General features: G+C 42.7%; 1 protein-coding gene across 1 annotated transcript; it reads left to right on the top strand.

Moving 5' to 3' along the window:
• Positions 1 to 14,894: 14,894 nt before the first annotated feature.
• On the top strand, positions 14,895 to 19,330 carry LOC122933193 (keratin, type II cytoskeletal cochleal-like). Its single transcript, XM_044288036.1, has 10 exons — positions 14,895 to 15,183; positions 15,283 to 15,476; positions 15,728 to 15,936; positions 16,025 to 16,085; positions 16,163 to 16,258; positions 16,778 to 16,942; positions 17,093 to 17,218; positions 17,498 to 17,718; positions 18,949 to 18,983; positions 19,083 to 19,330. Exons 1-10 carry the CDS (start codon positions 14,895 to 14,897, stop codon positions 19,328 to 19,330), a joined length of 1,644 nt encoding a protein of 547 aa, XP_044143971.1.
• Positions 19,331 to 23,733: the final 4,403 nt, after the last annotated feature.

Below are 23,733 nucleotides of genomic sequence, written 5' to 3'. Positions count from 1 at the left end.
GGCCTCTTCCTCCGCCTCTGGAGGAACGTTGGCACCTGCCGCCCAGCAAACAGGGGATGTACCACCAACACCACCACCACCACCTCCGTCACCAAGCGTCTCAACCATGTCACACGCCAGCGTTCAGCTCTCCATCTCACAAACATTTGATAGAAAGCGTAAATTCCCACCTAGCCACCCTCGATCCCTGGCCCTGAATGCCAGCATTTCTAAACTACTGGCCTATGAAATGCTGTCATTTAGGCTGGTGGACACAGACAGCTTCAAACAGCTCATGTCGCTTGCTGTCCCACAGTATGTTGTTCCCAGCCGGCACTACTTCTCCAAGAGAGCCGTGCCTTCCCTGCACAACCAAGTATCCGATAAAATCAAGTGTGCACTGCGCAACGCCATCTGTGGCAAGGTCCACCTAACCACAGATACGTGGACCAGTAAGCACGGCCAGGGACGCTATATCTCCCTAACTGCACACTGGGTAAATGTAGTGGCAGCTGGGCCCCAGGCGGAGAGCTGTTTGGCGCACGTCCTTCCGCCGCCAAGGATCGCAGGGCAACATTCTTTGCCTCCTGTTGCCACCTCCTCCTTCTCGGCTTCCTCCTCCTCTTCTTCCACCTGCTCATCCAGTCAGCCACACACCTTCACCACCAACTTCAGCACAGCCCGGGGTAAACGTCAGCAGGCCATTCTGAAACTCATATGTTTGGGGGACAGGCCCCACACCGCACAGGAGTTGTGGCGGGGTATAGAACAACAGACCGACGAGTGGTTGCTGCCGGTGAGCCTCAAGCCCGGCCTGGTGGTGTGTGATAATGGGCGAAATCTCGTTGCAGCTCTGGGACTAGCCAATTTGACGCACATCCCTTGCTTGGCGCATGTGCTGAATTTGGTGGTGCAGAAGTTCATTCACAACTACCCCGACATGTCAGAGCTGCTGCATAAAGTGCGGGCCGTCTGTTCGCGCTTCCGGCGTTCACATCCTGCTGCTGCTCGCCTGTCTGCGCTACAGCGTAACTTCGGCCTTCCCGCTCACCGCCTCATATGCGACGTGCCCACCAGGTGGAACTCCACCTTGCACATGCTGGACAGACTGTGCGAGCAGCAGCAGGCCATAGTGGAGTTTCAGCTGCAGCACGCACGGGTCAGTCGCACTACAGAACAGCACCACTTCACCACCAATGACTGGGCCTCCATGCGAGACCTGTGTGCCCTGTTGCGCTGTTTCGAGTACTCCACCAACATGGCCAGTGGCGATGACACCGTTATCAGCGTTACAATACCACTTCTATGTCTCCTTGAGAAAACACTTAGGGCGATGATGGAAGAGGAGGTGGCCCAGGAGGAGGAGGAGGATGAGGAGGAAGAGGGGTCATTTTTAGCACTTTCAGGCCAGTCTCTTCGAAGTGACTCAGAGGGAGGTTTTTGGCAACAGCAGAGGCCAGGTACAAATGTGGCCAGCCAGGGCCCACTACTGGAGGACGAGGAGGACGAGGATGAGGAGGAGGTGGAGGAGGATGAGGATGAAGCATGGTCACAGCGGGGTGGCACCCAACGCAGCTCGGGTCCATCACTGGTGCGTGGCTGGGGGGAAAGGCAGGACGATGACGATACGCCTCCCACAGAGGACAGCTTGTCCTTATCCCTGGGCAGCCTGGCACACATGAGCGACTACATGCTGCAGTGCCTGCGCAACGACAGCAGAGTTGCCCACATTTTAACCTGTGCGGACTACTGGGTTGCCACCCTGCTGGATCCACGCTACAAAGACAATGTGCCCACCTTACTTCCTGCACTGGAGCGTGATAGGAAGATGCGCGAGTACAAGCGCACGTTGGTAGACGCGCTACTGAGAGCATTCCCAAATGTCACAGGGGAACAAGTGGAAGCCCAAGGCCAAGGCAGAGGAGGAGCAAGAGGTCGCCAAGGCAGCTGTGTCACGGCCAGCTCCTCTGAGGGCAGGGTTAGCATGGCAGAGATGTGGAAAACTTTTGTCAACACGCCACAGCTAACTGCACCACCACCTGATACGCAACGTGTTAGCAGGAGGCAACATTTCACTAACATGGTGGAACAGTACGTGTGCACACCCCTCCACGTACTGACTGATGGTTCGGCCCCATTCAACTTCTGGGTCTCTAAATTGTCCACGTGGCCAGAGCTAGCCTTTTATGCCTTGGAGGTGCTGGCCTGCCCGGCAGCCAGCGTTTTGTCTGAACGTGTATTCAGCACGGCAGGGGGCGTCATTACAGACAAACGCAGCCGCCTGTCTACAGCCAATGTGGACAAGCTGACGTTCATAAAAATGAACCAGGCATGGATCCCACAGGACCTGTCCGTCCCTTGTCCAGATTAGACATTAACTACCTCCCCATAACCATATATTATTGGACTCCAGGGCACTTCCTCATTCAATCCTATTTTTATTTTCATTTTACCATTATATTGCGATGCTACCCAAAGTTGAATGAACCTCTCCTCTGCCTGTGTGCTAGGCCTAAATATATGCCAATGGACTGTTGCAGTGGTGGCTGACATGAAGCCTGATTCTCTGCTATGACATGCAGACTAATTCTCTGCTGACATGAAGCCAGATTGTCTGTTACGGGACCTCTCTCCTCTGCCTGGGTGCTGGGCCTAAATTTATGACAATGGACTGTTGCAGTGGTGGCTGACGTGAAGCCTGATTCTCTGCTATGACATGCAGACTGATTCTCTGCTGTCATGAAGCCAGATTGTCTGTTACGGGACCTCTCTGCTCTGCCTGTGTGCTAGGCCTAAATATATGCCAATGGACTGTTGCAGTGGTGGGTGACGTGAAGCCTGATTCTCTGATATGATATGAAGACTGATTCTCTGCTGACATGAAGCCAGATTGTCTGTTACGGGACCTTTCTCCTCTGCCTGGGTTCTGGGCCTAAATTTATGAAAATTGACTCTTACAGTGGTGGGTGACGTGAAGCCTGATTCTCTGCTATGATATGAAGACTGATTCTCTGCTGACATGAAGCCAGATTGTCTGTTACGGGACCTTTCTCCTCTGCCTGGGTTCTGGGCCTAAATTTATGAAAATTGACTCTTACAGTGGTGGGTGACGTGAAGCCTGATTCTCTGCTATGATATGAAGACTGATTCTCTGCTGACATGAAGCCAGATTGTCTGTTACGGGACCTTTCTCCTCTGCCTGGGTTCTGGGCCTAAATTTATGAAAATTGACTCTTACAGTGGTGGGTGACGTGAAGCCTGATTCTCTGCTATGATATGAAGACTGATTCTCTGCTGACATGAAGCAAGATTCTCTGTTACGGGACCTCTCTCCTCTGCCTGGGTGCTGGGCCTAAATTTATGACAATGGACTGTTGCAGTGGTGGCTGACGTGAAGCCTGATTCTCTGCTATGACATGCAGACTGATTCTCTGCTGACATGAAGCCAGATCCTCTGTTACGGGACCTCTCTCCTCTGCCTGTGTGTGTGCTGGGCCTAAATATATGCCAATGGACTGTTGCAGTGGTGGCTGACGTGAAGCCTCATTCTCTGCTATGACATGCAGACTAATTCTCTGCTGACATGAAGACAGATTCTCTGTTACGGGACCTCCCTCCTCTGCCTGGGTGCTGGGCCTAAATATATGCCAATGGACTGTTGCAGTGGTGGCTGACGTGAAGCCTCATTCTCTGCTATGACATGCAGACTGATTCTCTGCTGACATGAAGCCAGATCGTCTGTTACGGGACCTCTCTGCTCTGCCTGTGTGCTAGGCCTAAATATATGCCAATGGACTGTTGCAGTGGTGGGTGACGTGAAGCCTCATTCTCTGCTATGACATGCAGACTGATTCTCTGCTGTCATGAAGCCAGATTGTCTGTTACGGGACCTCTCTGCTCTGCCTGTGTGCTAGGCCTAAATATATGCCAATGGACTGTTGCAGTGGTGGGTGACGTGAAGCCTCATTCTCTGCTATGACATGCAGACTGATTCTCTGCTGACATGAAGCCAGATTGTCTGTTACGGGACCTCTCTCCTCTGCCTGTGTGCTAGGCCTAAATATATGCCAATGGACTGTTGCAGTGGTGGCTGACGTGAAGCCTGATTCTCTGCTATGACATGCAGACTAATTCTCTGCTGACATGAAGCCAGATTGTCTGTTACGGGACCTCTCTCCTCTGCCTGGGTGCTGGGCCTAAATTTATGACAATGGACTGTTGCAGTGGTGGCTGACGTGAAGCCTGATTCTCTGCTATGACATGCAGACTGATTCTCTGCTGACATGAAGCCAGATCCTCTGTTACGGGACCTCTCTCCTCTGCCTGTGTGTGTGCTGGGCCTAAATATATGCCAATGGACTGTTGCAGTGGTGGCTGACGTGAAGCCTCATTCTCTGCTATGACATGCAGACTGATTCTCTGCTGACATGAAGCCAGATTCTCTGTTACGGGACCTCTCTCCTCTGCCTGTGTGTGTGCTGGGCCTAAATATATGCCAATGGACTGTTGCAGTGGTGGCTGACGTGAAGCCTCATTCTCTGCTATGACATGCAGACTAATTCTCTGCTGACATGAAGACAGATTCTCTGTTACGGGACCTCTCTCCTCTGCCTGTGTGTGTGCTGGGCCTAAATATATGCCAATGGACTGTTGCAGTGGTGGCTGACGTGAAGCCTAATTCTCTGCTATGACATGCAGACTAATTCTCTGCTGACATGAAGACAGATTCTCTGTTACGGGACCTCCCTTCTCTGCCTGGGTGCTGGGCCTAAATATATGCCAATGGACTGTTGCAGTGGTGGCTGACGTGAAGCCTCATTCTCTGCTATGACATGCAGACTAATTCTCTGCTGACATGAAGACAGATTCTCTGTTACGGGACCTCTCTCCTCTGCCTGGGTGCCGGGGCCTAAATATCTGAGAATGGACTGTTCCAGTGGTGGGTGACGGGAAGCCAGATTCTCTGCTATGGAACCTCTCTCCAATTGATTTTGGTTAATTTTTATTTATTTAATTTTTATTTTAATTCATTTCCCTATCCACATTTGTTTGCAGGGGATTTACCTACATGTTGCTGCCTTTTGCAGCCCTCTAGCTCTTTCCTGGGCTGTTTTACAGCCTTTTTAGTGCCGAAAAGTTCGGGTCCCCATTGACTTCAATGGGGTTCGGGTTCGGGACGAAGTTCGGATCGGGTTCGGATCCCGAACCCGAACATTTCCGGGATGTTCGGCCGAACTTCTCGAACCCGAACATCCAGGTGTTCGCTCAACTCTAGTCAGGACGTAATGATCCATGTGTTGCCAAGTGGGAGACAAGAAGACAAGGTGTGGCTTGGGTCGTGTAGGTTGTAGTGAATTCCCCGGGCCTCAGGAACCGTATAAGGCTAAGTAAATTGCTGTTTTGAGGATGGAGTTGGTATCTGCTTCAGAAGGCTTGGCGTCTAGTAATTCGGATAATGCCTTGAAAATATGATTGTTAACGGGTAGCCTCTGGGCTGGACGCGCGGGTTCCGCTTTCTGAATACCTCTGAGTATGGTTTTGATTTGGTGAGAGGCCACGCAACTGATGTTATTAGGGTGTAAGATTAGCATGTGGTGTAAAATGCCAGTGAGATAGAGTATGATGGCGTTGTATGACATTTGAGTTTAAGGTGGCAAAAAGAAGCAAACCCCAGAAGAGAAGACATGACAAAAGTGGGCGTGATGCTATGCTCCAGGAGGAATCTGACAACCTAGAAATTAAAAGTCAGAGAAAATGATAATGTGAGAGAGACTCTAATGGCGCAAGCCACGCGTGCGAGTCACCACAAGATAATTGTATTGCAAGCCACAGATGACCGAGCCATGCGAGCGGGTCTGAAGGCAGAAAAGACATGGAACCTGCTGGTTGTGGGACCACGCAGCCGGCCTCGACTGGCAGAGTTATGTGTGTGGAATTAAAATGGGGAAGCGATACGTGAGAGACTCTAATGGCGGAGCCATGCGTGCGAGACTCTAATGGCGGAGCCATATGTGTGAAAATTGACACGGAGAAGCCATGCGTGAGAGACTCTAATGGCGGAGCCATGTGTGTAAAATAATACGGAGAAGCCATGCGTGAGAGACTCTAATGGCGGAGCCATGCGTGAGAGACTCTAATGGCGGGGTCGTGTGTGTAAAATAATACGGAGAAGCCATGCGTGAGAGACTCTAATGGCAGAGCCATGCGTGAAAGACTCTAATGGCGGGGTCGTGTGTGTGAAATTAATACGGAGAAGCCATGCGTGAGAGACTCTAATGGCGGAGCCATGCGTGAGAGACTCTAATGGCGGGGTCGTGTGTGTGAAATTAATACGGAGAAGCCATGCGTGAGAGACTCTAATGGCGGAGCCATGCGTGAGAGACTCTAATGGCGGGGTCATGTGTAAGAGATATATGCGGAGAAGCCATGCGTGAGACTCTAATGGCGGAGCCATATGTATAAACATTAATACGGAGAAGCCATGCGTGAGACTCTAATGGCGGAGCCATGTGTATAAACATTAAATACGGAGAAGCCATGCGTGAGAGACTCTAATGGCGGAGCCATCTGTGTAAAATAATATGGAGAAGCCATGCGTGAGAGACTCTAATGGCAGGGCCGTGCGTGAGAGATTCTACTGGTGAAGCCATATGTGTGACACCAAACGGAGAAGCCATGCGTGAGACTAATGGCGGAGTCATATGTGTAAACTAACACGGCAAAGTGATGCGTGAGAGACTCTAATGGCGGAGTTATGTATGTAACACTGAAACGGAGAAGCCATGCGTGAGACTAATGCGGAGTCATGTGTGTGACACTAAAACGGAGAAGCCAAAACGTGAGAAACTCTAATGGCGGAGTCATATGTGAGAGACTCTAATGGTGGAGTTATTGTGTGAAACCAAAACGGTGAAGTGATGCGAGAGAGTCTCTAATGGCGGAGTTATGTGTGTGAAAGTAACCGGCGAAGTAACGCGTGAGAGACTCTAATGGCGGAGTTATAAGTGTGACCTAAAACGACGAAGTAATGCATGAGAGTCTATAATGGCGGAGAAATGTGTGTAAAACTAAAAACGGCGAAGTAATGCATGAGAGTCTGTAATGGCGGAGAAATGTGTGTGAAACTAAAACGGCGAAGTAATGCGTGAGAGTCTGTAATGGCGGAGAAATGTGTGTGAAACTAAAACGGCGAAGTAATGCGTGAGAGTCTGTAATGGCGGAGAAATGTGTGTGAACTAACCGGCGAAGTAATGCGTGAGGGACTCTAATGGCGGAGTTGTATGTGAAACACTGAAATGGAGAAAGCCATGCGTGAGAGACTCAAATAGCGAAGTCGTATGTATACAACTGAACCGGAGAAACCATGCGTGAGAGACTAATGGTGGAGTCGTGGGTGCGTGCTAAACCGGAGAAGACACGCGTGGGAGACCAAATGGCGGAGTGCTGTGAGTGAAACTAAATGGAGAAGCCATGCGTGGGCGACTAATGGCAGAATAAAAATATATATGTATATATATATATTTTTTTTTATTTTTTTTTGTGGCCATGGACTATATTGCGGGATTCCCTTTCTTTTATCTGTTTATTTGTTTACTTTGGACCATGGGGCACGCGGGTGATGTGGCGGGTTTGTGTTGGGCGATCGTGCTGCCTAATTGAGTGTGGGGTAGGAAGCTGACCGCCTGCTCCGGGCTCTGCCGGCAGCTGGTAGAGACGGACAACCCTGGATGCCAGCGGTCCCCCGTACTTGGCCACGGCCGCATTTTTTTTTATTTTTTATTTTTTTATTTTTCCATGGGGGGTTTCACAGAGATATTAATGTAGCAATGAAACCGGGGGTATTTTTGATTTTAATAAAAAAAAAATTTTATTTTTTTTTTACATATGGCGGGTTTATTATTTTTTTTTTTCCTTTTTTCCATTATATGGCGTTTTTTTTTTTTTTTTTTTACATATGGCGGGTTTTTTTTTTTTTTTTTTCCATATGGGGTTTTTTTTTTTTTTTTTTTCATATGGCGGGATTTTTTTTTTTTTTTTTTTTTTTTCCCTATGGCGGGTTTCTTTGGTGGTTGTATGATGCGTTTTGAATGGTGTGGATTTTTGTGGTGGATTTTATGGGTGCATGGATGTTGGCATGGCGGGTGTGTTCCCTGATGCAGGCTCTTGTGATGATTAACTTGCGCCCCCCCCTGAATGCGCTGGCTGATGGAGGGGAGCGGTAGCTGGATCTGTGGTGCTGGTGCAGGGGTGTGCACGCGGCACCCCTCGGCTCCCCACCCTTGCACACATGCAGCGCACGTGCGCGGCACCTGTGGCCGGCCGCCAGGCGGCCGCGCACGCGCAGCGCCCCCGCCGCGCATGCGCAAACCGGGCGTCGGGACGCGGCGGTCGCCATCGGCAGCGCGGCAGGAGGACGGAGGCGCGGGGAAGAGGGGGACCGCGGCACTGGTGTTGTCTTGTGGAGGGGAAGCGTGTGGAGCGGCCGGGTTGCGGCGAGCATCTGGTGACAAAGAGGGCGGGCGTGCCGCTGAGCTGGGCGAGGGGTGTGAGGGGAAGGAATGTGTGGGATGATTGGTGAGGAGGGGAACGGCGTTGGTGGCTGCCATGGGAACCTGGTACACGTGTTTGGCAACGCTAGGAGTGGGGATGCGGTCAGGAATCTGTAGGTGGTCAGACCGGGGCCGAGCAGAACTGTGGCGGAACCCCCCACAACCAGCCGCACTGGCGGGCGGCCGCCGGGCTGCTGCGCACGCGCCGACGCCGCCGCGCATGCGCAGAACCACCGGCCGCGCGTGCGCAGACCAGGTACTGGGACGCGGGTGGCCGCCATCAACAGCGCGGCAGGAGAAGCGGCGGGGCGGGCCGGTGCAGCGGTGGGGAAACGAGGAAGTCTGCAGCAGCAGCGCTGACTTTGGAGGGGGGTGTGTGTGGTGCGGCCGGTACGAGCAAACCATGTGGCGGGTGTGTGAGTGCGGGCATGCCGCTGACCTGAACCGGGGGTTGGGGGGGGGGGGAGGGCACGTGTGTAAGAGGTTGCCGTGGAGATGGAGGGAAACTGAAAAGGTGGCAGCCACGGGAATGATAACCCGTGCTGGCTGGTGACTTGGAGTAGGGCTGCGGCGCAGTCGTGTTTTTGCATGACCCCAGATATGACAGACATGAAAAATGGCCAGTGGTTTGTGAGCGACAAATAGCGTGACATGAGTGAACGAATGGTGAATTGACTTGAGCTAGTACAGGGGGCAACCGTGAGGCCTCGTGCTGTACCGCAGACATGAAATGATAGTGACTTGTAACGAGAATTTGTGACATGAGTGCAAAGTTTGGTGAAATGAAATGAGCCGGTACAGGGGGCAACCGTGAGGCCCCAGCTGTACCGTATGGATGATTCATAGTATACCGGGCAAAAAACGTGACCCACAGTGAACCGAGTGACGCAAAACTTCCAAGACTCAGCAACTCGCAGGTAACTCTCCAGTAACTCCACAAGCGACTTCCTCCCTCAAAGCTCAGACCTCGGACGGTGCAGGAGCCAGGTAAAGGGGGTGCCCTAAATAGGCTGGAGGCGGACCTCAGCCCCTCCCACAAATCCAGGCAAACTGCCTTCACACTTATCAGACTTTTCCCCCTTCCCCAAGCTCTTACACTAATTACTATACTGCTAAAACCCTTCTTCAGTGAAAAAACGGAGAGCATCTCATTGAGTGAACAGGTTACAGCCGCAGGCCATACATATCACAGATGATGAACCATATCCATGTATATTAAACACATAACAGAAATAATAACATATATTGTATGTTATTTGGGTATTTTAGCTTTGCATATGTGTTTTGTAACTGCATGGCACCTTTGCCTCAGTAATAGAAAGCATTTCCTACTTACTGTACAGATGTGGGTGGGTGATAAAATTATCAACATCAATAGAAGGGGTCTGGTTGAGAACTTGTTTTGGTGTACAATGATTCATCCCTTGATTACTTTGGATATCAATGAAATATTGGATTTGTATTATTTCTACAGATACAGTCCATGGACACCTATGAAGAGGGGAAGATTAGGAAGCTACTGTGGAAAAAAAAGAGTATAAGTCACCTGAAACCACACTTTAAAGAGAACCTGTCCCCACTAAATGCAATGCAATCTGCAGGCAGCATGTTATAGAGCAAGAGGAGCTGAGCAGATTGATGTCTAGATGTAGGCCTCTTGCACATGACTATATGTATTTTGCAGTCCACAAAAAAACAGATCCCCAAAAAAATACGGATGACATCCATGTGCATTCCGTATTTTGCGGAACGGAACAGCTGGCCCTTCATAGAACTGTACTATCCTTGACCGTAATGCGGACAATAATAGGACATGTTCTATTTTTTTGCGAAATGGAAATATGGAATCGGAATTCACACTGAGTACCATCCTTTTTTTTGGGCGGACCCATTGAAATGAATGGTACCGTATACAGTCCGCCAAAAAAAAGTAACGGAAACGGAATGAAAATACGTTTGTGTGTAAGAGGCCTAATGGGAAAAGATTTAGTAGAACATGAATTTATATTCAAAGGGATTTTCTGGGATTTTGATACTGATGACCTATCTTAAGGAGAGGTTATCAGTATCTGATTAGTGGGGGTCGGACCCCCAGTCAATCAGCTGTCAAAATCAAAAGGTCATCATTATCATAATCCCGTTAAACCTCTTGAAACCTCTGCTATTTCTATAACTAAGTTTCTCCAATATATTGTAGGTTAGGCAACACTCCTCTGGATTTTTGGGTAAAATATATGTCTAACATCTGCCTGCTTCACATAGGTTTAAGAAAGCTAATTAAAATATATTTCCCAGAACCCAAGAGGGGTATCCCCTGGTCTATAATGCTGAGCGCATATACTCAGAGTACCAGGTGCATTACCTGGCCTACAATACTGCATACATGGCGTACCATGGGCTCTCCATAATGAGAAAGAGTAACTCTTAGACAACACATATTTTTGTACTAGGTTCTCTCTCTCTTAGTAACTTCAAGCTAAATTAATCTTGTCTGGTTCACTCATCTCTATATTTTATTGATCTCACTTTTAGGGTCCACAAATTGCAGATCCGCAAAACACGGACACCAGCCATGTGCGTTCCGAATTTTGCGGACCGCACATGGCCGACACTATAATAAAAATGCCTTTTCTTGTCCGTAGCTGCGGACAAAAATAGGACATGTTCTATTTTTTGGTGGGCCGCGGAACGGAAGTGCGGATGCGGACAGCACTCTGTGTGCTGTCCGCATCTTTTGAGGCCCCATTGAAAATTAATGGGTCTGCACCCGTTCCGCAAAATTGTGGAACCGATGCGGACCCATTTTGCAGACATGTGAATGGACCCTTAAAAAGTATAGATTTGAGCTCGATCAAACAAAACTGAGATTTTCTGCTGTAAATCAGAGACAAATCCTTACATTTATTTTGTTCGTCTGTGAAGGTTCTCATATATCCAGGTCATGGTATATATCTGTAAAGAATAAATCAAGGCAACTGGACGTACTGTCGATTTCTTGAAAACGTTTCATTTGTTCTTCCAACAAGCTTTCTCAATTCTGAGTGACCGTACAAGAATTCTGGGAATAAATATGTAACTGAATCCACATCTGGTAATTATACCCAGCATTGGGTCAAAGGTGTTGAATAGAGGCGGGGGGGGTTTGACATCTATTGTCTGCCACATACAAGGCTGTCTTGACACCTTTTTCTGGGTCTGTCTTTATCACCTACTGACTCCAATTAGGATAATGGAATCAACACCTTTGACACAAAGCTGGGTATAATTACCAGATGTGGATTCAGTTACATATTTATTCCCAGAATTGTTGTATGGTCACTCATAATTGAGAAAGCTCGTTGGAAGAACGAGTGAAACGTTTTCAAGAAATCTACAGTACGTCCAGTTGCCTTGATTTATTCTTTACAGATATTTATTTTGTTAGTTTTTGTGGATTTTCCATGGATTTGCTACAGATTTCACCCTATGCTTTGCATGAAGGGAATGCATAGTGAAAATCACATGGCCTTTTTGCAACACAATGGACAAGCAAAAACAGAAGCATACCTCAATTTCTGTATGCTTTTCCCATTTTGAAGACCCTACCCACATAAATTTATTGTACCATGAACTGTTGTGGATTTCCAGTGCAGAATATATACCTAAATTCTTCTCAATTCTGCCACACCTTAACATGGCCATCTACTGAATATTCTTGATTTACATTAAATTGACATTTTGAGAGGAATCAAAAGAACACCAGTGGGTGCCATAACCAGTAAGTAAAAACAATTTCTAGACATAGGATTTTTTAAAAATGATTATTACAATTGAAAAATTTTATATTTTGTTAAATCTGACATTAAAATGTAATGTTTAATAGTGGGATAGTTATTCAACTATTCTTTAATATACAAGGATTCCTGGAGTGAGAAAAGGAACTTATAGTATAAGCCTGTAAAGAAAATCAGGTATTTTGACCTAATTTTTATTAATACTCCTTAACCACCACTAGAACAAATTTGTGCTCGACAATATTATCAGTGTCAGCATTGTCCTGTATTTCCTCATAGAATGTAATCTCTTGGAAGCAGGGTCTCACTCCTAATATTTGAATTGTTGATTATGACAATGTGTGATTTTGTCTGTACATGCAGGGTTGGATGAACCTACCTGAGTGCAAGATGATCCTCCTGTGGACCTAAGCTCTGACAATAATGGACCCCTAATAAAACAGGGCCCTTAAAGGCTATGTACACCTTTGGGGGAATTTTTTATTATTATTTCATTTTTTTAATTGGTCTTTATTACAAATATGGAACCCCAAATATGGCTGAGATGCTCTAAAAAAGAGATCTGCATTTTCTCTCTGCTCCGTCAGCCAGCAATTCTAATGGCCTCCTTATCTCTGCTCTCATTATAAACATTATAAACACTCATTATAGCTCATTTCTTGTCTTACTGATTAGAATGTGGCGGTTGTGAAAGTGAAAGTAAAAAGTAAAATTCAGATAGCTAGACAAATAGTTAACCCTTTTTGACAGAACGGCTCAATCTTTTTAATAAAGACCAATTGAAAAAATGATTTTTAGGCCCAAAATGAGTAAAATGCAATCATAAAAAAAAAATGGCGTCCGAAGGTGTACACAGCTTTTAAGGTCAGATATACAGGGCTCTTAGAATAATATCCTCTGGTTGTGTACTGTACATGTACCCTCTGTTTGCAAAGTACTGCGGATATGGTAGTGCTATATACAGATATATCCAACCTGAGCTCTGATTTAGTTAAGAACTCACATTTACCAATTCAGTACAATATTGTGCAAGGGGGGAACTAACTCTCCTTAGGGAGAGAGCACCTTAATCAGTTTGAGGAGACTTATAGGTCATACATGCTCCTCTGGAATTCTGGGAGGAAATAAAATATTTATTTACAGATGTGCCCTTTACTACCTTTCCTCTTGGCTGGACATATTCTGATATATGTGTCACAAGATTGCTTTTCAAACAACATAGTTTCACAATATTCTATCACAAGATGTCTATATGTTAGGCCCTCATGTGGTTGTGTTGTGAATTGCAGCCTCTCAACGATTTTGCTAGTATTTCACAATATTATACTGGGAGGGAAGAAATGCAAATGAGCTCTTAAAAAGCTCTGCCTCTAATGCAACCAGATGTAAGGCAGCTATCCTATAAGTCAATATTCAGCTCTTAAAATAAGCCTTGAGACGTGACTTGGATATTAAATAAGCCAGCACCTCATCTGCAGACAGCTGTTTCGGGGTGATTGCCCCTCATCAGTGCAGAGCAGAGAGTACTGGCTTAACTGGGTAGGAGGAAAGGTAGGGAAGGACACATCTGTAAATAAATATTATCATTACATTGATATTGTCATGAACATCCATTTTAAAAAGCATGCATTGCCCCCCCACCCAAAAAAAAAAAAAAAAAACACAAAGATTTCCACCACCCCTAGTCTCAATTGTTTGGATTTGTTATAAATAAAAAATTCCTTTCTTCATTCTCCAAAATATAAATATGTCTGAATTCAAATCATATTACTGAAAAGCCTGAAATATAAAACTTAGCTGTTAATAAATCAGAGTTAAAATGTACAATCCATAAGTGACAAGGCAAGCAGTAATACCCACTGTTAGGACAAATAAAACCATCTAGATAGGGTATAAGTATTATATACCAGGCTTTTCAGTGATATATACATTTTTCACAGCATGGTACCCCCTTATCATTGTAACAATTATGAGTCAGTGATAGTCAAACCTCTTTTTTCATCTATAAATTTTTGTTGCACAAGTCCCTGTAAATCACCTACATAATCATTATAAACATGGCTGATTGGTAGTATATGAGGGCTAGAGCTGAGAAACACTGTATATGCACAAATTATAGCTTTATGACATTGACCATTAAAGGCATTCCCAAAAAAATCTAAAAATAGATTTACATAAAGATAGTTAATAACATAGTGCTATGTGGGACACAAAAAGCATGAAAATAATATAGTAAGAAACATATGGCAACATTTACTACACTGTTAATGACACAATCTTTCTATTATGTTTTAATTATTATTTTACTGTGCTAAAAAATTAATTCTTGTTTTATAGATGGGAAATAAGCAACTATAACTGTTGTTGGAATATAGAAGGTGTGTGTAGGGTTTTCTATTTCTGCCAATAATTGAACTATGAAATGCCATGCCAGCATATTATGCCAATAAAACTACAATTACAGGGTATTTTTGTGTTCTATAATGTTGCCAAACCTTTTAACTGTGGACTATATAAAAGGAGATGTTGCCTTCCCTTCAGAACTGCTTTCCCAAGCTTACACTGCAGTTAGTCTCATCTATCCTTTCCCACTATGCCTCACCAAACCAAATACAGTAGCTCTAGCTGCAGAAATTTTAGCTCTTCTTCTATGCCAAGGAATATGAATAGGAGTACCATGAGCTCTTCAAGAAGCATTAGTGGCTCAAGGATGCAGTCCCATTCCAACAGAAGTGCCTATAATCTTGGAGGAACAAGAAAAATTTCTGTTGCAAGCTGTAATACTGGCATGAGTGGATATAGGGGGTCAGGTATGGGTGGTGGTTTTGGGGGTGGTATGGGTTCCGGATATGGCTCAGCTGGAGCTGGCTATGGTAGACCTGGTTTTGGTGGTGCAGGATTTGGAGGCTCAGGATTTGGTGAATCTGGCTTTGGCCTTGGTGGAGGTGCTGGTTTTGGTGGCGGTAGTTTTGGTGGTGTAGGATTTGGGGGCTCAGGCTTTGGTGGATCTGGCTTTGGTCCTGGTAGATGTGGAAGCATTACAAATGTAACTGTCAATGAGAGTCTTCTGACCCCCTTAAATCTGAGCATTGATCCACAAATTCAGAACAGACGGAAAGAAGAAAAGGAACAGATCAAGACTCTGAATAACAAATTTGCTTCTTTTATTGACAAGGTATGTACATGTTACGCATACAAATTACCTAAATTGCAACATAAATGAGAGATTGAACTAAATTGTAGAACTGTTGACTTGTGGCAGCAGAATTTGTTCTTCTAGGCCTACTTCACAGATAGTATAAAGAAAAACTATTACAATTACATTTTCTACATTGTCTTTAATAGTATAGTAATGTTATTTTTGTATCCTAGAAAATATTACACACATTACATATTATGCCTACATATATAAATTCTATTTCATAGGTGCAGTTTTTAGAACAGCAAAATAAAATTCTGGAAACCAAATGGACTTTACTGCAAGAACAGAAAACTGCAAAAAGCAATATGGAACCATGTTTCGAATCCTACATAAGTAACCTAAGTAGACAGTTACATTTCTTGGAAAGTGAGAAGGGGCGTCTTGATGGAGAAAGTAGGAACATGCAAGATCTAACGGAAGACTTCAGGAAAAAGTATGATTGTGTCAACATTTCCTAAATACTAGCAACCATATACTACCTATATTTTTTCAAAGACTAGCTATACGTTTTTTCTCCATAGGTATGAAGATGAACTCAACAAGCGCACAGCAGCAGAAAATCAATTTGTAGAACTGAAAAAGGTAACACATACCCATGATTTCTATGAGTGAAAAATGCTAATTACCACTTGTTAACAAAATATATCCTATCTCTGCAGGATGTTGATGCAGCATTTTTAGCCCAATCAGCCCTGCAGGCAAAGGTTAATTCCTTGACCGATGAGATGAACTTCATCAAAACTATTAATGACATGGTAAGTTATGGTTTGGGCTGAAACTAAACTTAATATTTTCTGCATTTAGAAACAAAGACCTTGTCATTTATGGAAACCCCACTTTTCACATCATTAGTTTGGTTATTTGGAACATGATAGGGGATTCTATACTATATAACAATCTGTCACAATGTTTTATCATCAACTATGAAACCTCACCCAAAAGACAACCTTTTTGACTACTCCTAGACCATGTTGTTTGTGACAATACAATATTGTATGTACTATATATTGGCTTCAACTAAGAAATGTCCATCTCTCTAGATAATTTTTCACTGCAATCAAATTAATTTCATTATACATTGCAAAACCAACCCTTTATCTAGACCAGATGACTTGTAACAGAATTTTAGGTACACAAAATACTATATATATTGACCATTTTCTTTGAGAGGACCACTTTCTAATGCAATTGTGAGTGGCCGTCTCAAAACGGATTTAGCTATTTAGTACTACAATTTTATAATTTGCTTAAATTTTTTCTACTAAATCGAATAGGAAAGAGCTCAACTTGAAACTCAAATCTCTAACACCTCAGCTATTATATCCATGAATAACAACCGAGACCTAAATATGGATCCCATAATTGCTGAGATCAAGGCTCAGTATGACGAGATTGCTAATAACAGCAGAGCTGAGGCTGAATCCTGGTATCAATCAAAAGTAAGTGTAGACTAAAGAGCTGTGTCACCATTTTGATGTAAAGATGTATTCTTTATCACTAGGGCAATGCAATGCACATTTGCTGGAATAATTGGAGTCTACTACATGTGCATAGATTCATTTGAGGTCTTTCTTTTTTCTTTACTTCAGTATGAAGAACTACAGACTACAGCAGGAAAGCATGGAGATGACCTAAGAAACACCAAGAATGAAATTTCAGATCTTAACAGGTTAATTAACAGGATCAAAGGCGAAATTGACACTGTAAAGGCTCAGGTAAATGAATATAATAAACATACATTTTTAAACCTATTACAGCCTAAGATTACATTTAGATATATATTCATGTCTTTTTTAGATTTAAAAAATGTGGTCATTTATTCCTGTATGATATACATGTATTTTCAAAATTCTGAGGCTTAAACAAGGGTTTTGATCACAATATAGTAAAGCAGTATAAGTGCTTTGTTATAGGAAATGGTATGGTGAGTTATACTGATGCCAAAATATACACAAACTTCCATTCATGAAAGTATTGCCTTTTTATGTTTTTAGAAAACAAAATTAGAGCATGCGATTTCTGAAGCAAATGATCGTGGGGAGATGGCTATCAAAGATGCAAAGGAAAAACTGGCCGAACTTGAAGAAGCTCTACAGAAGGCCAAGCAGGACATGGCTCGCCAAACGAAAGAGTGCCAAGAACTGATGAATGTGCAACTATCTCTGAAGGTTGAGATTGCTGCCTATAGGAAACTGTTAGAAGGGGAAGAGTGCAGGTAACCAGATCAGATATAACATAATTAAGGCAAAACAAGTGGTTTAGTTAGTTAGTTATTAATTCCAATATTATAAATTGAGATGAGCAATTAAAAAAAAAAATTGATTCAGCAGCTTCGCCAAACTTCATCAAGAAATTCAATTAGTTACAAATTATGGGTAACGATGATTGTGCCACCTCCCTTTATATAACCCCTCAAATGCTGCGTTTAACTCTGATCACGGCATCTGAGACTCACATTCAGGTACCTCAGGGGGTTATTCTGGGATTAAAATATAATATATATAAATATATATATATATATATACTCACCTCATCCGCTTTATCGCGGAGAGGCCGCCCACTGATGATATCACCATGTGCGGCCAGCGTGATCATGTGATGTCTTCACCCTAGCCAAAGGTCCTTTAGTGAGGTTTCTTCAATCAAGAAGGGAGCAGAAGGCCTCTCCACGCTCAAGTGGATGAGGTGAGTATATATTTTTTATTTTTAGCCACCATGTTAGGAAAAAATTTGTCACCATGAAGCACTAGGAAATTCAGCTTTGCAGTGAATCAAATTTTTCGCTTAACACTCATTGTAAATATCATCGGGAAATATTTTCAGAATCGCATATTTATATTGTTTCTGTATGTAAAGGGGATTTCTAGTTTCTTAATAAAAAAAAAGGGCCATAAATGCTATAAAATAAAACAAAAAAATACCTGTTAAATCCCCCTCCCATACAGTGTAACTTAGTGTTCCATCTATGTTTATAAGTAGGAAGCAGCCAACTATTGACCTCAGCAATTATGCACTATGTTACTGGTATCAATACTCAGCGATGAGTCGTGATGCCAGTAGTATTGAACGCTAAGGGTACTAATTGGGTGCAGTGGTGCGTGCAAGCTGCTTGTAAAGCAAAGATCAGGAGTAGGGGGTTGTCCATACTGAATCGGAAGGGGATTGAAAAGGTGCATATTTATTCATTGTTAACATTTTATAGCATTTTTGGCTCTTTAAATGTATATTTAAAAACAACTGAAATCTCTTTATAGTCTTAAACTTTTCATATTACAGGAAATTTATGGCTAACAGGGCAAAATTAAAAATGTTAAATATATTTAAAATTAATCTTATACATAGTTTGATATGTTTTCAAGTTCATTAATAGAAGATGTTAGAACTGGTATTTCATGACAGTTATTATGTATGGCAAGGACACTAAACCAAATTGTTTATTCTGTAGGATTTCTGAAGAAGGTGCTGGTCCTGTGAAGATATGTGAGTATTGTTATATCCTTTCATTTTTGTGTCTATGATATGTATTATTGTATTATTATTTATACTGAATATGTCAAATTTCTGAAATCTTTTATACAGCTGTTGTTACATCAACTATGGGAAGTTCCTCCAGCAATGCACGTGACTCATACCATAATGAAGGAATGAGCTCTGGTGGTGTCCGTTTCAGTGGAGGAATGAGTGGCAGCCACTTCAGTGGTGGAAATAATTTTAGCTCTGGCAGTGGAAATGTCAACAGAGGTTATAGCACTGGGTCTGGATATACTTCTGGAAGCAGCTCAACTATGACCAGTAGAACCACCTCGACAAGTTCCAGAAAAATATAATCTCTTATTGTTGTTAAATGATTGAATGAATACTACTGCATATACTGGCTTTATCACATATCTTCCTGCTTTTTTCCTGCCTGCCTATTTTACCTTAATCAGTACATTACATAACTAAATAAGGCTTATTGCAAGCATACTATTTAGGGGTTGATGACAATCATCATTGATTTTGTCATGTTTTTATCCTGTACTCTCAAGAGTACCTATCTGCTCTGCTTTATGGACTTTAAAGATATTTCCAAAAGTTACATCGTATTAAAATTTTGACGGCTTATAATAAACCTTTAAACATTATCATTGAATTTAATGATATTTTCAAATTTGAAATGTAGATCTGAAACTTGCCAGTCCCATTAAACTTTTCTTTGAATTCTCCAAATGTTTATGATAATAATTTGCAAACTTAAATTTATTGTGATACCACAGCACAGTATACCATTAAATGGCTTGTCTCATCTCAGACAATGAGGGTATATCATTAGGATATACCCTCATTGTCTTATAGGTGCGGGTCCCACCGCTGGCATCCGCACCTATATCATGAACGCAAAGTGGTGGCTGGAGGACTCTGGTCTGACCACAACCAAGCACTCTCTCCATAACACTGAATGGGAGTGCACCGTGCATGACCGGCCACTGCCCCCATTCACTTCTATGGGTCATACGAAAATAGCTGGGCCAAGTAATTCGCCCCCATTGTCCCCCTTTAAGTTGTGATGCCTTATCTTGTTCAATGACATCGATTTGTATGTGACATACTTCTTTGCTTTAATAATCACTTTCCAATTTCTGTACAATTTTCTCTCTTTCTGTTCAATAAACCTCATGAATAAGCGCTTTGTATTATGTCTTAAGTCATAGTACTATATAATTTGTACCAAGAGAGCTCATTGTATTTCTTTAAATTTGGTTTTGAAAGATATTTTTCAAATATCTGCTTAGGGGCTTCTCATTTAATAAAAATGGGATCTCATGTTCAGGACAGATGTCTATAAACTTGTGTAGACAGGAACTACAATGAATTTCTCTCATTCTAGAAATCTGAGAGCATTACACACATATCTGATGTCCAATAAAACTGTGTACTGCTTTTAGTTTGCTATGAGTTAATAGATTGCCATCCTTGTTCATCCATCAGAACATGTGGAGATGAGCTACAAAGAGGGCCCAGAATGTCCATTTATTACAAACACACCCCATTGATTTCAATAGGAGCTGTGTAATACTTAATTTCCAACAGCGGTGGCCCTGAAAGAAAGGCACACTGCAAGGTTTTCCCACTTACCTATAGGAACATAGGAGAATGATTGCTCAAAAACGCTACATAGACTATCTAGTCTGCTAGTATATTATTTCCTGCTGGTACTTTGTTACAATACACTACTTCAATGAAATAATTTCAGATTACACCCTTGTGTTCTCGTGTTTAGGTTTTAATTAAAATAAATAACAGCAATCCAAAAGGAGCAGAATATCCCTGAAGACTCTAGTTAGATCAAAAGACAGGGGTGGAGTGGCGTTCCCTGACATCAGAAACTATAATATGGCTAGTTTATTAAGGCATAGTTTAGATTGGATGCATGGCGCATCACATTACTCGATCCTACAGCTTGAGAAGGAGATGGCTAGACCCTGGTGTTTAAATGCACTGTTACATACCAAATTCTCACATCTACCTCTCGAGATAAGAAGTAGTATTCTACACAGAGATACAATCGCTGTATTGAAGGCTGTGAGAAAGAAGTTTGCTTTTCCTTTCTTGGTTTCCAAACGTATGTCCCTTTGGGGCCATCCAGAATTTGAGGCCTTATCCATCAATGCCCAATTTATCCAATGGAAAACTAGGGGGATAAACTCTGTAGACCACCTTTGGAACCGAGAGACCAAGAAATTACATACTTTTGGTGATCTAAGGTTGAAATTCCAGCTACCGATGTCTCACTTTTTAGCCTATCAGCAGATAATATCATTTTTAACATCTAGACTCAAAGAGTTAGCTCGCAAATTCTCAGCTAATAGTTTTGATTCTTTCTTGCTCACCAAAGAAACAAAAAAAGACCTAGCTACCATATATAGCTCCCTGAGAGATATTGTACTAAGTTAGGGGATTCATCGCTGTTTAAGTCATGGCTCCGATTTTTCCCGAACCTGATGGTACCTGATCAACTTCTGGATGGGTGGACTCTCATAAGGAAAGTAGTGAGTAGCAAAATATGGAGGGAGACCTACTTCAAGCGAATTGATAGGGCAATATATGAATTCTACAAGCCTAAAACAAATGTTAGGGCTTCAGCTGATAGATTGACGCACTGCCCGAAATGCAAACTTTCGGACACTGATGTCACACATGGACTTTGGGAATGTAATATGGTTAACACCTTCTGGAAAGCTATTCTTGATATGATAAATACTAAATGGAATCTAGGGATCAAGATGGATCCAGAGCTGTTACTATTTCATGTTGGGCGATTGGGAGAATCTTCCAAAATTCTGCATGCTTTTCATGTATTGCTCCTGGCTTCCAAGAGATGTATACTAAATCATTGGTTGCAACCTAAGGTGCAAGGAATAGAGGAAGTAGTGCAACAGACTACAAATTGAATGATTTTAGAACGAATAGAGGCAGAACAGACTAAGATGAAAATGACAATACCTCTTTTAAAAAGTGGAGAAAGTACAGGGAGGGGTTAATGTCAGATAGGTAGATAATAACACATGTGACACAGTTTATACATACCGAATGGTACCTAAAGTTGGAACCTGCAGACTCCTGGTTTCAGATACATAAAAAGCACATACCAGCTTAGTATATTTTTGAGAGATAGAAAAAAGAAGGGACTATTTTTTTCAGATAACTTTGTCCGAAGGATACTGAGAGATGAAATAGTCGAGAATAGGTTCTTAGATTAATGAGTGTCGGATTAGCCATATCTATGAGATGAAAGTTTTTGTGGGGTTGGGAGGGTGGGAGGGGGTTCAGAGGGGAGGGGGAAGGGAGGCTAGGGGGGAGAAAAAGAAAAGAAAGAAAACAGAAAGAGGAAAAATTGAATATAACAATGACTTATGTACAGAATAAACATTGAATGTTCAGAACAATATGATCATTATATTGTACAATGAGGATATTGGAAAAGAGACATGTTACCATCTTGATGTCTACCTGAATGTGTCCTATTTGATTACTATGTACTGGTACATATATTTTTCAATAAAGAGAAGTTTTTAAAAATAAATAAATAAAATAAATAACAGTTTTGATAATGTTCTCTCCTCCTTTCTCATCTTCCCTCCATGCTGTACAAATTTCCCTTTACCATTTTTGTAGCTGGTCTTTAGACCAGTTTCATTTTACCTATTTAAGGCCTTATTCAAAAGACAGTACTTTCTGTCCCTTTGCAATCTAGACTGCACCTGCATAGCACAGGGACCTATTAAAGTAAATTGAATAATTTAAACTTCAGTTTTATGACCATTGATATGCGCAAGAAATTTGCAGCATGGGCCATCCTTGCCCATTGCCCTCCTGAGACTTATTCAATAAAAAAAAGGATGTACCTGGACACAATATGGACATTCAGATACATCCGTGTTTTGTGGACAAAAATTGAAATCTTTTTGTAGGTGAGGTCTACTCAGTTTTCCAGATATGGTGCAACCAGAGCTATGTACAGAGATATCACAAGCACCTTCTTTCTGCTGGATATAGCTCTACATTAGCTTGCTGACCTCAGCCAACAAGACTTTCAAGAAAACACTACACCAGTCAAAAAGCAAGATCCAATAGGTACTGTTCCCCTGCCACAATCATAAGAAAAATAAAGGGTTTGAGGTTAGTCTAACCTCTTCCAGAAGGAAGTTTTGACAAATATATTCATGGCCATAAATGTAGCAGCGTTAGCTGGCAGACTGTGCTGCTTAAAGGGGTCTAGAATTGTATACGAGTGTTGAGGGACCCTGGTAAGCATGTACTATAACTGTCAGGTTCTGAAATCTGAATGATTTTTATAAAAAATATTATTAATAGGTATGTCAATGAAAACTTTCTCTAACATGTATTATATACGTATTTGATACCCTTCTCCCCCACACAGAAACAATTTTAATTATAAGAACATAAGATACCACCAAGGAGTTCTGTGACTATATGAAATCACAATGCCTGAGTTATAGACATGCCAATAAAACATTTCCATTTTTGAGCATTGTACATTTTCTCCTTGACTTCTTTATTTAATAGACCATTATTCCAATGTACATAAAAGTAATACAAGAAGACAATTATTTTGGAATTATTGACATGTATATAACAAGCTAATTAAGAAGAGGATCATGTTAAGCTATACTGTCTAATAAATGTGGCATTAACAGTCTGTTTCCTTAGACATTTTGCAAAGATATAA

Source organism: Bufo gargarizans, chromosome 3 (genome assembly GCF_014858855.1).
Source record: "Bufo gargarizans isolate SCDJY-AF-19 chromosome 3, ASM1485885v1, whole genome shotgun sequence".
Taxonomy (NCBI): domain Eukaryota; kingdom Metazoa; phylum Chordata; class Amphibia; order Anura; family Bufonidae; genus Bufo; species Bufo gargarizans.
Note: the sequence above shows the minus strand (reverse complement) of the source record. Positions and strands in the feature narration are given on the sequence as shown.

Coding starts and splice junctions, on each gene's coding strand:
- LOC122933193 (XM_044288036.1), top strand. CDS start 14,895: ATGCCTCACCAAACCAAATACAGTAGCTCTAGCTGCAGAAATTTTAGC. Junction 15,184..15,282: donor AGCTGGCTATGGTAGACCTG/GTTTTGGTGGTG, acceptor TTGGTGGTGTAG/GATTTGGGGGCTCAGGCTTT. Junction 15,477..15,727: donor TTGCTTCTTTTATTGACAAG/GTATGTACATGT, acceptor TCTATTTCATAG/GTGCAGTTTTTAGAACAGCA.